Here is a 14,215-nt window from a genome sequence, read left to right as displayed (position 1 = left end):
CAGTTAACCTGTTCAAGGAATACATGTTTATTCACCTTATTTTTGAACGTGGAAGTAAAGGGCCGTTCACATTATAACGATAACTATAAAGATAACTAACTATAACTATATTTGCGTTCACACCAGCGGACGATAACAATAATGTTATGTTTATTTTAAGCCTGCGCGCTGCAGTGTTCTCAGTCACTTAAATGAATGTAGATGACCTGCTGATGCTTTCGTTTTCATTACCGAACGTCTTTTCTCCAAAATATGACAGCAAAGGCTGGATGCTCTGACTGAAGGCTGTGCACTCATGTCCGGGACGTAAAGCATATATTTTGCCAGCTTGCTGACTCATAAGCGTTACATATATAATATCCCGCCGTAAACACACCGCTTTCCGACCACTACAGTCTTTAATTATGACATAAAAGCCGTGTTGCGATCACCAATAGTCAAACATTATCTGCCAGAAACTGTCTGACAGTATGTTTTATCGTTCATCAGCTGGGAAAAAATCGTTCTGAAAGTGATCCCAACGATATCGTTCTCTGTATCTTTATCGTTATGGTGTGAACCCCGCTATTCTCCTGAATTAAGAACGATTTTTAGAACGTTCTTTTTTATAGTTTTCGTTATAATGTGAACGGCCCTTAAATGATGTGACGTACTTCCTTTTTGTCTTGACACTTCTGTTTTATTAGCCGGCCGGTGGAAAACAATGGAAGTGGTGTCGCGGGAGGACGCTCAAAACACCATTAAAACAGCTCTGGTGAATAATTTTCACACCCGCGATGTATTACACAGTGGGAGGATGAAGTAGCCTGATATACAATATGAAGATATATTCAATTATTTCGTATTTTCTCTCGGAGTTGATGGGTCTTCAATGCCCAGCTATAAAAGCACAGAGACGGAACTTTACCAGTACATGCACAGTGGAATCTGTACAAAAGTACAAAATCTGTACATGACAGACCACAAAATCTTTTTTTTTAAAGCAGATGTGAATCCCAGTCAAAATGGAGCAAACATTCCTGGATCCTTACAATTAATAACGGAAGAATGGAGAAGGTTGGTTGCTCTTGTATCGCAGGTCTCCACCGAGCTGCAGCATCCATCACAACTTTCTAAAAACATACTAACCAATAACTGTCTGTTTTTATGTCTATTAAATAATAATTATTTCATGTTGTTCATTCTCTCCCTTGCTTACTTCAGCTTTAATCCTCCTAGTAACATGGCCTGGTAAACTAGGCTATCAGTACTGTTTAGAGTGCTGACAAAATGTTAAATGTGCTTTGGATAAAAGCGTCTGCTAAATTATTGAAAATGTAATGTAAAGACAGGGCAAGTACTGTAACTGTTAGAAATGCAGCTGCGATCCTCTGGCAGGCAAGTTAGTGTTAAATTGCTAAATACAAATAAAAATGCTGACAGCTAAGTTTTAACTGCTGCTAATATTATTTATAATATACCACTATTTGCATACTGTTTATTTAGTTGTGCTAAATGTGTTTTGTTTATATGTAATCTATGATATATAATGATATTTTTCTAAATTTAGTGTCACTCTCCCCATAAATGCCTGCCTTTGAAAGATGTTTATTAGCTATTGTAGTTAAGAAGGTGAAATGTCCAGGAGAAAGGGCATCCAGTAGGCTAAAATAATGAATAATGGATGCAGATCATAAGGTGCGCGACATCCAGATTCCGCTCTGGTGCAAGGATTATGGTCAAAACAAATGTTTTGTAGACATTTTTTGCGTTTGTAACAGCTATTATAGCAACCTCTAACTGCACACATTAAGCGTGTACCTTTGGGTTCCATAATAAATATTAACTAGCCAGTCAAAAAAGCACATTCGTCTCACTCACAATACGACTACCATTAGCTTTAGTGGCTCACCGGAAGTCTAAATACAAACAGCACAAAGATGGCGGCGCCCACATTTGTCAAAAATAAGGTGAATATGCAGATAGGAAAATTCAAAACTACAGCTTCAGCTAGAAGAAAATAAATCTACCTGTAGCTCAGCTAGCAAACCGTTTTTAGGAACACACATACTGATCAAACGTACAGCTTAAAGCACGTCAGTCACTTTGAATAGAAGCATCTACCAAAATATATAAATATAAAGTAAGTTTAAAAATCATGGCTTTCGACGGCGATTCGCATGGAGGGTGGGATCATGATTTCAGTGCTAGCAGGCTAAAGTTAGCATCTTACCAAATCATCTATTCTGCCTTTAATTTGCTGTCTGAGTTCCATCTTAAACCTCGATGAGTGTTCCTCACCTCTAAAGACAGAGGAGGACTGCATCCTGAAAATACTCAACACACAATGATTTCATCTCCAGCAAAAAAGCCTAAATACGCCACCATTGCACAGTTTAATTCACCTAAGACTGAACTGGACAATATCAATGTTAAATCAACCATAAATAGAAAGTGCTGGAACTTGTCTGTCATCTCCTATCATGCTGTCCAAGAACAGAGGGTTGTGGGAAATCTCAGAGGAACGCAGCAACGCTGCCCACACAGCAGATATAAGCGCACATACCACACCAGCCTGACGTATGGCCACCATCTACACACACAGGATATATCTCATCTGGTTATACATAAAGCTGTGCTTCCACTTTGTTTTAATACAGGCTGTTTTTCTTTTAAACACTAGGCTTAGATGCTAATGGCCGGTACTAATGAGGAAAACAGAAATATTGCTCACTGAAAAGAGAATGCTGATTATGGGGTTATGTGGGTGTTATCAACAGGCAGTCTGCGTCTTGACATCCAGCAGATTTTGGAAGACAGTTGTAACTCATGCCATGCCAAAAACAAGGGCCCTGTTATAAAACTTCAGGCTTTAACTAGGCCGAGCATGGGCAGGGCTGTAGTGTACAGTGCGACATAAATGTCGTACATGCTATGAAACAAATCTGTCTGTGCGAAGAATAAATTTGCCAGTGTAGCGTGCGATACAGCTTTGCACGTGATTTAGACAGAGCCGTTTGTTTGTGTGATGTGTGTTTGTCGCAGTGTTTGTTTGTGATGTAAATCAATGGTGCACCACTATTTTAGTTGTTTTTGCGTTTACAACTTGTTTTTCTGCTGCACTAAGATCATATTTAGAGCCCTGTGATTTCCGAAATGTGGAAAGTGGAGGCGCGATCCGGCTTTTTAAATATGTCACCTGCTTTTTTTGCGTGAATGTGAATGAGCTGCACAGTTTAACGCATTACTACACGGATGTGACGCTTGTGCATTTGTCTGCGTCTCTGTATGAGGACATGAACTCCATCTCCAGAGCTGATATGAGAGTTTATTTCATTAGCATTTCTCTGTTAGAGAAAAGCTATCGTCAGCCACACACTCTTTGCAACGACCCGTCAAAATAAAAGTAAGATTAACATAAACATTCAGATTAAAAACACAATTGTTTTATACCATTTACTATAGTGTTTATGTAGTTTACTACTAAAATACTACAATTTACTAGAGTATACTTACTCTTATTTACTAAACTAATATTTACTATAGTTTTTTTAACCTTACTATTGTATCTGCAAAAGGAGAAATTCTACTGCAGTTTACCATAGTAAATAATATAATAGTAAACTACAGTATGGGGACAAATATATAATTCTAGTATAAATAAATGGAAAACACAGAATTAAGAAAAATTAAAACAGAAAAGGGGAACTTTGGAAAAACTAAATTATATGGCTCTAATTTACCCAACATAAATGTCCTTTGTCAGTTACCTGCCTATTTATGTGTTGAACAAATATTTTTATATGCATATATATTTTTCTAATATAACAGACGTTTTAGACTTGTGCTACAACTGTTTGGCCTGTGCTACAAAACTTTAAACCTCTGTAGCACCAGTGCTACGTGCAAAAAAAGTTAACATACAGCTCTGATGGGCATCCACAGCTAATTACTGTAGCCTATAGGGAGGGCACACGACAGCAACATAACAGAGGCTTTAAAAAAGGATTCTATAAAGCATGGAGGTACATTTAGGATGCAGTCTGACCGTGTTGTACACAGCTAAAGGATCTGAATTGCTCTGAGTGACCTTCAGTCGTGATGATCACGGTTGCAGACTACCTGAAATAGCTTAAAATAATGACAAATGGGATGTTAAACTGAAACAACTTTTTCACCATGGTTTTAAACGTGCTATTGGCTGGAAACTCTTTAGCCAGTAAACCTCTTCTAAAAAAAACAGGGAAATGACAAGTGGCCCCTCTCATTGAGATTCTATAATGACCTCATGAAATCTCTTGGAGAACAATAAAAAGCCTATCGCCCTACCTGTTTTGACCATTAGAAGTCCCCTAGTTTCTTTATCTTAGTATGTGCTATAAACTGGGTCAAGACCACAAGACATCTACTGTTGTTGAAACAGTAGAAATGTAAGGACAGTAGTATCAATAACACTCCAGTAAGCACTAATACCACAAAACATACCAGAATGTCATCTCCTACAGAAAAAAAAGACACTTACATATATGAGCCCAGAGTAGTAACGGTCCTTCAGATTGTATAACACGGAGGCTTCGTTCAAGCAGGTGAGCTCAGCCATATCCTCCACTTTGCTGAACTTGGGTGGGTTCATCTTCTGGATGTCATCCTTATTCACCACGGCCTTCTTGCCATTTTCCGCCAGCTCGACGAGTACCTCCTCTCCTCGCTCCTCACGGATGCTGGCAGCCTCGAAGCCATGGCGTTCAGAAGGCACCCACACCAATTTCTTGGCCGTCCAGTCTGCCTGGGAAGCTGGGTTGTAGACCACGGCCCGATCCACAAAGAGGTACCGCTCAGGGTCCTCTTGCCCGCTCCGCTGTGCCATCTCCGGCATGAGGAACTAAAAATAGGCCACCTGGAAAAAGAAAAGTTGGTGATGGAACAGCATGGATTCATTTTGAGCATATCTGACATGACAGCCTGGCCAGGGGGATATAAAGGGTCTAACGTTTCTTATTTTACACATGGCCAAGTATATTTCAGTCACAACTACCATGACGGTACAGAACAAAACACAGTTATAGAGCACTTTAAATATCTACACTAGTAAAGTACTTGTCCTCTTTATAATAACATTGTTTAACTTTCTTATGTTGTTAAGATACTTTAGGGCATATCTTAAATGCAAATATTATATCACATAACATCATTGCCTATTTATTAGATGATGCATTGTGGAATATTCCCAACACATAGATGAAATAAAATGGCATCTTGATGAAAGCAGCAACTTATAGTAACTGATACAGTTATTATGAGTTATCTGTTACATGTTTCTCATTGGCCACCGCACTAATGTTAGTCGCATTCACAAAAACAACAACCCGATAGAAGCAGAAAACAGATCGTCTTCTATTTATTGTACACTACAACTGGCCAACTAGTTTTGTAATTCTCACAGAGACCTAAAAATAAGATAAGCGGGCCAAAAAATGGGTCATGCCTGCAATTCCACAGACGAGGGCCGTAAATGGGTGAGAATCCCCTGTAAACCGAAGCTCAGCCCTTGAGAAATTCATTCAATGATAAACTCCCTCACAGCCATCTTTCTTCACGACCCCAGCGACTCATTTGACGTAAAATTCCTCAGAAATATATTACTGAGAATAACAAACAGGCGACCGTTATCTGAGGCACTGGCTGAAGTTTCTGCGGCCGTTAGTTAGCCGCCTAGCGCGTGCTCATTCCTCGCGCCCGCGAACCGGGAGTTGCACGCGCCTCCTCACCACCACCATCATCATCATCTCTCGTTAGATGGCCTGACGAGGCGTGTAAACGTTTAATAAGTGTATTAGGCAGCATACGGCGACCAAGGTTGCCCAAAGACACCAATTCGACAGTAAAAAAATGTATTTGTCCGCTTGAAATTAACAGCAGTATCAAACTCGCTAGCGCGCGAGCTCTCCCCATCCCTTGAAAAAGTATGCGAAAAATAATCCGTTATACGACAGCGGGAAAACGGGAGCGAAATGGAAAGACGCGTGAAATTACCTGTCAGCGATGAGACCTGCGTACGGGAAGAGATGAATGGGTCGCTATCCAGCGCGTCCAGTTTTTATAATCCAGTTATTTTGAAAGTCGGCCAAAATATTACCTTGTTTCGCCCCTGCGCGCTGATGCCTCCGTCTGCAGCCCCGCTGCTCTGAACTCCTCAACCGAACGCAGCAGCACTCACCGGACACGCCCACCGTGTCCAATATGGAGAGGCGATTGGATTGTAACGGCCCTTGACCACAAGCTATTGGTTTGTTAACATTACACCCACAACAAGAGTGATTGTTCGTCCGTGCTTTCTCACAGCGTGAGCTGGACCCGTAGAAATCCACAGGTAGAAAAGCAAAGAGCATGAACATGACAAATGGGGGCGGGGCTTTCCTTAGCATTTATAAAAACATGAAAAATGAAAACTTTTTAAAATTATATTGTTACTAAAACATTTAACATATAGAAAACATTAAGGAGCGAAAAAATCTAAATAATTAATTAGCATGTTGCCTCACAGACATAATATGTGGAATGAAGTTAACTGATGTACACTTCATAGGCGAAACAGTGGTCAGATATTAACTTAATGTTTACTAGTTAGTGAAACTCTCATTTTCAGAATAGTTTTAAGGCGTGTGAATGAGAGATCAGGCATGATTATTGTCCTTTTGAGCGAATTGTCATATGGATCAAAGTGTCTGTTGTTTATTTTGTTTCATTTTCTTTATGGTCTATTTCTATTCATTAATTTTAATATGAAGAATTTGTTCAAAGGGAAACCATTAAACCAAGAGGGGTTGGGATTTTACTAATGGCTGCAGAGCGCCCCCTGTGGCCACCTTCACGAGCACATTCAGTTTTTCACGTTCAACCTTGGCTGCAACATAACAGATATTATGATGGAAATAAATCTATTATAGAGTACTACACAAAATGCACAATAAATGCTATTACGTTAAAACAATTTCAAACTTTCGAAGATAAAATTATACCAACTAAATAATATAAATAAGATGCACAGGCACAACACATACAGACATTTATCTTTGATGAAGAGGGCAGTCTAAAAAAAGACATATTCAAAGTTCTGTTTTATTTTGTCAGTTGTAAAATAGTCCCATATTAACGTTTGTACAACAAAACAAGTTTGTGTGAACTTCAAACCATCTCCTGTCCCGCATAAAAATGTTGAAATGACAATCCAAGAATCCCACAAAATTCCACAGAATCTACTTAGAAAACCTCAACTAAACCTACTAAAATAAGACAGATCCAGAATTGTTCTAGAGCTACTTCCCATAACCTCATTGGAAATAACTTAACTGAATAGACCTTTTCAAATTCAGTTTGAGTCTAGTTTTGCATATCTGAATATTCAGTCAGCTGCTCTTTTGCCTTGGAGAAATAGCGATACAGTAAAAGTCATATTATGTTGGTTCTAAGTAAATGAGAGTTACAGAGATCTCCATCAGTTTAAACAGGTTAGTTAGAAGTAGCTTTAGTGTAATCTGGACCCAGACCTTTTAAGAAACAGCTAATAAATCTGACTTTATAATATTAACCTCAGTTAGCACATCTTGAAATCTAGATTAACAAAATAACGAAAAACATTCCAAAAGAAAAAAGGAGTGAGCAGGAATGTGATACAACATTTCCTAATATTAAAGAGTTGCTTACAGAAGACTTGCGGATGGCAGTCAAGAGTTTGTTCCCCTTTTTAAAACGCTTTAGCATCAAAAGAATGGAGTGTGCAGGAATTAACTTCTGTGTTCTTGTGCCAAATTGTACATAACTACTCAGATAGAGATTTCATTTTTTCTTCTTAAAATTTCAAACCTGAGGAAAAACCTGCAAACCGAATAAGACTTTCGTACTCAGGCTTTTTTCTCCAAATCAAATCTAGTCTAATGCGGTTTCAAATTTAACACTGGCTTAAAGCACAGCACTTCATAAAGCAAACAAAACGTGTTGTGGAAAAACGCAACTCCACAAAAGAATTGCGAAGTTTTTTTAATTCGATTTTGAAAAAGGCATTGCATTCTAGCCGTCAAATGTAAATTGAGTGCTTCAAAAGAGTAAAGAGATTCATTATGAAAGTACAAATTTGCTGCACTCAACTTGGAGTCCAGATCTAAATGACACATTTCTCCACAACAGGAGGAGTTTTAACAGTGACTCTCAATTAAAGGCTTAATGAGGAAGAGCTTGAAACAGTATGGCAAGACTGAAATTGTGAGGTTTTTGCTTGTCGAGGGTTTCATAAGTGTTGTGTCGCATCTATTCGGCTGCAACTTCATTCTCAGCTGGTTGGCCTGTAGCATTCTCTGCAGTTTTGGAGGCCTATAAAACAAAATACAATTAATCATAGAGGAACTAAATTACTGACTGATAAAGTTTAGTAACACAACAATTACTATAAGAGTTTAAATTAATAGTTGACTAAAATAAAATATAGCTGCAAGCAGCAATTATGGGTCTAACCTAACAAAGGCACAAAGGGAAATATTTGTCAACATCTCCAATGATGAGTTTAGGAAGTGTTTAAAAACACTTAACGTACAGTAAATTTGTTTAAGATTTTTGACCAATAGGTGGCACTGTGGTGGTCAGGATGTTGTGACAAGGACACCAAAGTTTCATGTCAATGAAAATGTTCTTTCAAGCTTCGATCAAAAGCCTCACCTTCTTTTTTTTCTTCTTCTGTGCTTTGCGACTTGCAGAACTCTGTACCAGAGACTGTAAAAAAATACACAAAAAGACAAAAAAAATCAAAAACCACAGAACACATTTTGATGTTCAAATCATTCAAAAGAGATGGTTGTAACATACCTTGAGTTCAGGATCTTGTATATCATGTTCAGACTTGTAGAGTTCTGCTTCAAATGGCCCACCGGTGATTCTCAAAGGCCCGTTGGCCATCAGCAGCACTGTGAATTTGAACTGAGCCACAAACTCGCCTGAAGAACAAGACAGAAAGAGAGAGAGGTTGGTTAGCAGGTAAAGAAAGTATTAAGAAAATGAGGAACTGATACCAAGACTCACCTTCTTTCTCATGCAGTACACTAAATGGCTGCAGAAGCTCGTGTTTGGCACACTCCACCACCCCCAAACGGGCTTTTCCTTCATCCTCAAACGCCCTACAGGACAAAGAGCCCAGGTTTAATCTCACTCGATAGTAACAAGTTAAGTCAGTCATTCTTCAGTCAGTGTGATTAGGCAGAACAATACTCAAAACTCAAACTCAAAACTTTGCTTCTAAAAAATCTACAAAACGTAAAGAACTTTGTTTAGGAAAGAACAGAAGATCTAATTCGGATATACCAGAGAAAGTTAATGTTGTGACCTTTGTAGGCCTTCTTCACTACCTTCTCTAACACACCGTGATTTAGCCATGTAGGACATGTTTCTGAAATAACACTTCTACTAAATAATCGTTTCAAATTGCCTAAATATTCAACAAAAGAAAAGTATAGATACCTTAAAGTGAATGGCATAGCATCAAAGCGTCTTTCCACTTCACTGAAGAACATTCTGGACGTCTTCATCTTCAGTCCATACTGCTTATTGGGGTCCCGTTTGTAGATGGTTGTTCTCTGACCTCCATCTCTTGCCTGCGGGAGAAATCATGTGAAAAAAATATTATTTTTCATTATTTCTTTTCTTAATTTTATGTTAAAATACATTTTTTTATGAAAAACCTATTCAATTTTTATTACATAAAGGTTACTTTAAGTCCTGAATGTAGTCAATACTATGTACAACAAAAATGTAAATTAAAATGTTTAGAAAACTAATCATGTTTTAAAAATACATTTGTTTATTGTATTTATTTATGTTCTTTCGTTTATATAATTTACCTTTCCCTCTCCTGTGCTGATCAGCACATCCACAGCATACACTTCATGAACTTCAAACTCTGCCTTTTCATGGTCCTTGCTGTAATAAAACACAAACAACTGCATATATTATTATGCATCCTCGAGAACACCCTGAACAAAATTCTGTTAGGTCTTCATTGTTAATTCAGACACAAGAGGGCGACATTTCAGCAGAAACAGCTGATGTGACATCCCGAAAAGTTTTTCTAAACTAAAATAATCACCCAAAAATGAAAATTCTCTCAATTCACTCAACCCCAAACCATCCCAGATGTACATGACTTCCTTTCTTGGTATGAACAACAACTAATGGTGATGATGTTGCTCCCTCGTGTTATTACCGTTTTCAAGAACGAAAACTAAATCAAACCATGAGGTTGGTCAATGTCTTCTGTCTGTCTAGATCATACCGTTGTTGATCTGTTGGGTTCTGGATTATAGTCTTCTCTCCATCAATAACATGTTGCTTTAGCTGATGGGACAGCATACCTATCCACGAGCAAAAGAGAAAGGGTGAATAATGGCAAAACAACGAGACCGTTAAACATTCCTGTTGACATCTGCAGGAACTTTGGGTTGGTCGGTTCTTTCAAATTATTAAGTGTTATTAAACTAAACATCACATATTCACACCATTTGAAGTCACGTTTCTGTAGCAGAAATGAGTTTACTCAGACTAACCACACCTTATAACATTAACTTTATAATGCGATAATTATGCTGTCTCTTAAGGTGTAATGCTAGTGTTTTTATAGTGATGGGACAAGCCCATTTGAAATAATAACAATGACTCACCCTCTATTGGATTGCATTTGAATGACCTGGCAATCTTGTTCCAGGCTTCAGTGACCTGTGTGTTCTATGAAAGTAAACAGAACAGGAAGAGAAGATAAAAAGACTTAAGATTTAAAATATGACAAATATGCATCTTTCTGGATATGCCACGCTCTTAAGTATTTTATCGGGTAGAAATTATACGTGGAGCGGGCCTTCAAATGTAGGGGATTTATAATCAAATAGGGGATCACTAAGTCAAAAAGCGTGAGATCAACTAGGTTAAACTGTCACCCAAGTTCCCTACATCATACACTAACCTGGTTGCCAGGTTTGACAAGACGCAGTGCGGCCTCAGCACATAGGTGCGCTGCTTTGATGACATCAGCTTTCTTTCCTGTCACAGGAGCTTCCTAAAAGACAACACAACACAATGATGTAGAGCTTGTGACAACAATCTAAAGCATTTGATTTAAATATGAGACGGATTTAGACTGATAATATGAGAAACATGTGCAAGGTGCAAAACAAGCTGCGATTGACCAATCAGAATCAAGTTGAATCAAGTGCTTGTAACAGCACTTTAAAGTGTTTATACACTTTAACATATTTTTTAACATATTTATACACTTATATATTATGAAGTTGCACATAAACATCTAAAATTCTATTAGGTATGTGCGAAAAAAACACACCTTAGTGGCTCCTATAACAAAGCTGTGGGCCACATTGGAGATGAAGCCATCAATGTGTACTCCTACATCACTGTTGAGACAAAGTGTGCAAGTTAAAATAATACAAGAACAAGAGTTTATTACATTAAGACATATGTGACACTGGACCACAAAACCAGTCATAAGTAGCACAAGATTTTTTTGGCAATTTTTTACAAGTAAAAAAACATTGTATGGGTCAAAACGATTGTTTATTTTCTTTTATGCCAAAAATCATTAGGATATTAAGTAAAGATCATGTTCCATGAAGATATTTTGTAAATTCCCTACCGTGAATATATCAAAACTTTATTTCTGTGAGTAATATGCTATGCTAAGGACTTCATTTGGACAACGATCTTTTTGCACCCTCAGATTCCAGAGCTTTAAATAATTGTATCTCTGCCAAATATTGTCCGATCCTAACAAATCATTCATCAATGGACAGCTTATCTTTTCAGATGCTGTATAAATCTCAATTTTGACAAATTGACCCATAAGACTGGTTTTGTTGTCCAGGGCCACATATGCATCAAATCCTGATCAGGGCAGAACTTTTTGGACGATAAACTACAAAAGCGAACCTTGATGACATCAAATTTAAAGTCGACATTAAATGACATATGAAATGCCTTTTACTCGCATAACATTACATGAATTAAGTGAGACTAAATAAATAACAAGAAAAATGGGAAATTTAAACGTGGCCATTCAAACCAGAATGGAGTCAGACTTAACCGTAATCTTTAGTAACACTAAAAGTTAACAAACACGTTGCAGAATAAACACATACAAACAATGTGCCAGCTACATGCACACTTGCATTTGTGAATCACAGAAACACAAGGGATGGGAACAAGCAGGAAGACACAGCTGGATGGGGCACAGACAGCACTGGGACGTCACTGAGGGTCACGGTAGGGAAAAACTTCAGACAAGATGGAAAATACAGATATTAGGCCGGTAAGAGGAAGGGAAGTGACTTCAAGGAGAAGAGGAGGGAAGAGAGATGGTGAGGTTAGACAAACGCAGACAAACTGGTGAGGGGGGATGTGTGCCTACATTTTGACCATATCTCCATCTTTCAGCATGTAGTCTGGGTCACTCTTCAGGGGAGAGAAGTGGCACACACAGTTATTGACTGACACACTGGTTGGGAACGCAATGCCTGCAAGAAAGGACAACCACCAACCTTCAACAATACAATCATCGGAATAATGTGCGAGGAAAGAGATATTGCAAATAAGACCTTATTTGTTGTGGCTTAAATAGGCTACTCTGGTCGCGGACAAATTTATTTTGGATTAAACATCTCTCTACAAAATAATAATACACATCTCCAATAATATACACAGTTTCTCTTTTTTTAGACCCGAAAATCGAGTCATCCCACCTTTCTTCATTTCCTTCTCCTTCTTAAAGATCTTCCCGGTCTCCGCAACGATGAACGCATCTCCTTTCTCACAGAGGCTGAGAACAGACACTCCTGGCTTGGCTGCATCAATGACCAGCCTCAGTGCCTCTAAAAAAAAAGAGAGAAATTAAAACAAATACAGGAGTTCATGAACGTGGAAGAAATAAAAAAAGTGAATTCAATGTTTGCACAAGCTCTACACAGACAACACTGATGATGTGCATAATGCAGGTGCGTCCTTCCTTAGCAGGTCAGAAACTTTATATTGCCAATATATTGATAGAAACTGAAAAGACTACTTTTCGCTGACAGTATGTGGTTTTAACTTTCAAAATATGGCATGAGGACTTCCTCAAGAACTTTAAAAAAAACTCAAATTATAAGCTAAAGTAAAAGTGATGCTTGCTTCAGAAACCAGCACTAACAAAACGTCTGAGACAAGACCAACAGTCCAACCAGCAGTGCAGTATTCAATGTACCAAAAACACAACGACCCACAAACACCAGCTGCTCTCCATTGATAAAGTCAACAGTCCTGTCAGCATCCCTGCACTAGTTAGTCTTCAACTTATACGCACCCAGTGTGTCCATGATATCATCACTTATGTGTTTAAACAGACTATAAATATTCACCGATTCTGCACTGTTATCCATGTAGACAACTCAGTAACCCCTAACAGCTGGCAATGAGACCATCGCGAATGCCCACTGACATGCACCGAGAGCTAATGCTAGCTAGCATAAGCGTTAGCTCCAGCATGACTCCGTACCACCGGCAACACAGTGCATGCATACTGGGCTTTCACATAAACACTACAGGAAAAGTCGTGCTTGTGCTCAGATGTACGTAAAGATCTGATACGACAGCGTGCTGCGTAAAGCCAGAGGCGGACCAGTTTTATCCCACGCTGTACTAACACGTGGAGGCCCGTGGCACCGACTCAACGTCTCCATCACTCAGACGTCAAACTCACGGTTGGCGATGTCACCGCCCATCTTGTACTTGGTCACGACCAGGTCCTCGGCGATGGTCTCCTCTTGCTGCTCGTTGTCGGACATCTCGAAGCGTCTATCTGTCTCAATCCGATGGAACAGCAGGAATCAGTCACGCCACTACCGAGCGGTTCACCGGCCGTCGCGCTCCGCCCACGAACTCCACGCACGCAAGGCGTGGCCCCGCCCACCACGCTGATCGTCAGAGGCGTCTGGCGCCAAAACTAAGTGAGGTTTACCTTGAAATAATTTTGTTGTGTTCCCGTGTGTAAATGTCAGCTTTGTGTTTTTTCATTTTTCTCTCAGACTTAAAGAGCTATTTTTGAGGTGAGCACTTTACAACATATTAATGTAAAGTTGTAAAGCATGAGGGTAATAATATGACATTTAACGATATGATAATTAATAGCGTTTTCTGGATCTGGATCTACATTTCA

At 38.8% G+C, this 14,215-nt stretch overlaps 2 protein-coding genes across 6 annotated transcripts in view; both read right to left on the bottom strand.

The window, feature by feature from the left end:
- Nucleotides 1-6,239, bottom strand: part of myh10 (myosin, heavy chain 10, non-muscle) — a 45,980-nt gene extending 39,741 nt beyond the window's left edge. For 2 of the 5 annotated variants that reach the window (XM_057337398.1, XM_057337400.1), the window contains exons 1-2: nt 6,013-6,239; nt 4,502-4,876 (exon numbers count right to left, since the gene is read on the bottom strand). In XM_057337398.1, coding sequence (XP_057193381.1) covers nt 4,502-4,855 — 354 coding nt within the window. In that variant the 5' untranslated portion in view covers nt 4,856-4,876; nt 6,013-6,239. The remainder of the gene's footprint in view (nt 1-4,501; nt 4,877-6,012) is intronic. The other 3 variants (XM_057337401.1, XM_057337402.1, XM_057337399.1) reach the window with 2 other exon arrangements.
- An 830-nt stretch (nt 6,240-7,069) lies between these two features.
- On the bottom strand, nt 7,070-13,957 carry pa2g4a (proliferation-associated 2G4, a). Its single transcript, XM_057337850.1, has 13 exons — nt 13,760-13,957; nt 12,765-12,893; nt 12,434-12,539; nt 11,354-11,423; nt 10,979-11,071; nt 10,680-10,743; nt 10,295-10,373; nt 9,864-9,942; nt 9,484-9,617; nt 9,049-9,143; nt 8,836-8,963; nt 8,689-8,742; nt 7,070-8,346 (listed from the first exon to the last, which is right to left on the bottom strand). Exons 1-13 carry the CDS (start codon nt 13,842-13,844, stop codon nt 8,284-8,286), a joined length of 1,179 nt encoding a protein of 392 aa, XP_057193833.1. The 5' UTR covers nt 13,845-13,957; the 3' UTR covers nt 7,070-8,283.
- Nucleotides 13,958-14,215: the final 258 nt, after the last annotated feature.

This window comes from Triplophysa rosa, linkage group LG7 (genome assembly GCF_024868665.1).
Source record: "Triplophysa rosa linkage group LG7, Trosa_1v2, whole genome shotgun sequence".
NCBI lineage: Eukaryota > Metazoa > Chordata > Actinopteri > Cypriniformes > Nemacheilidae > Triplophysa > Triplophysa rosa.
This window is presented reverse-complemented; position numbering and strand designations above follow the sequence as displayed.

Coding starts and splice junctions, on each gene's coding strand:
- pa2g4a (XM_057337850.1), bottom strand. CDS start 13,844: ATGTCCGACAACGAGCAGCAAGAGGAGACCATCGCCGAGGACCTGGTC. Junction 8,743..8,835: donor TACAAGATCCTGAACTCAAG/GTATGTTACAAC, acceptor ATTTTTTTACAG/TCTCTGGTACAGAGTTCTGC. Junction 8,347..8,688: donor AGAAGAAGAAAAAAAAGAAG/GTGAGGCTTTTG, acceptor TTTGTTTTATAG/GCCTCCAAAACTGCAGAGAA.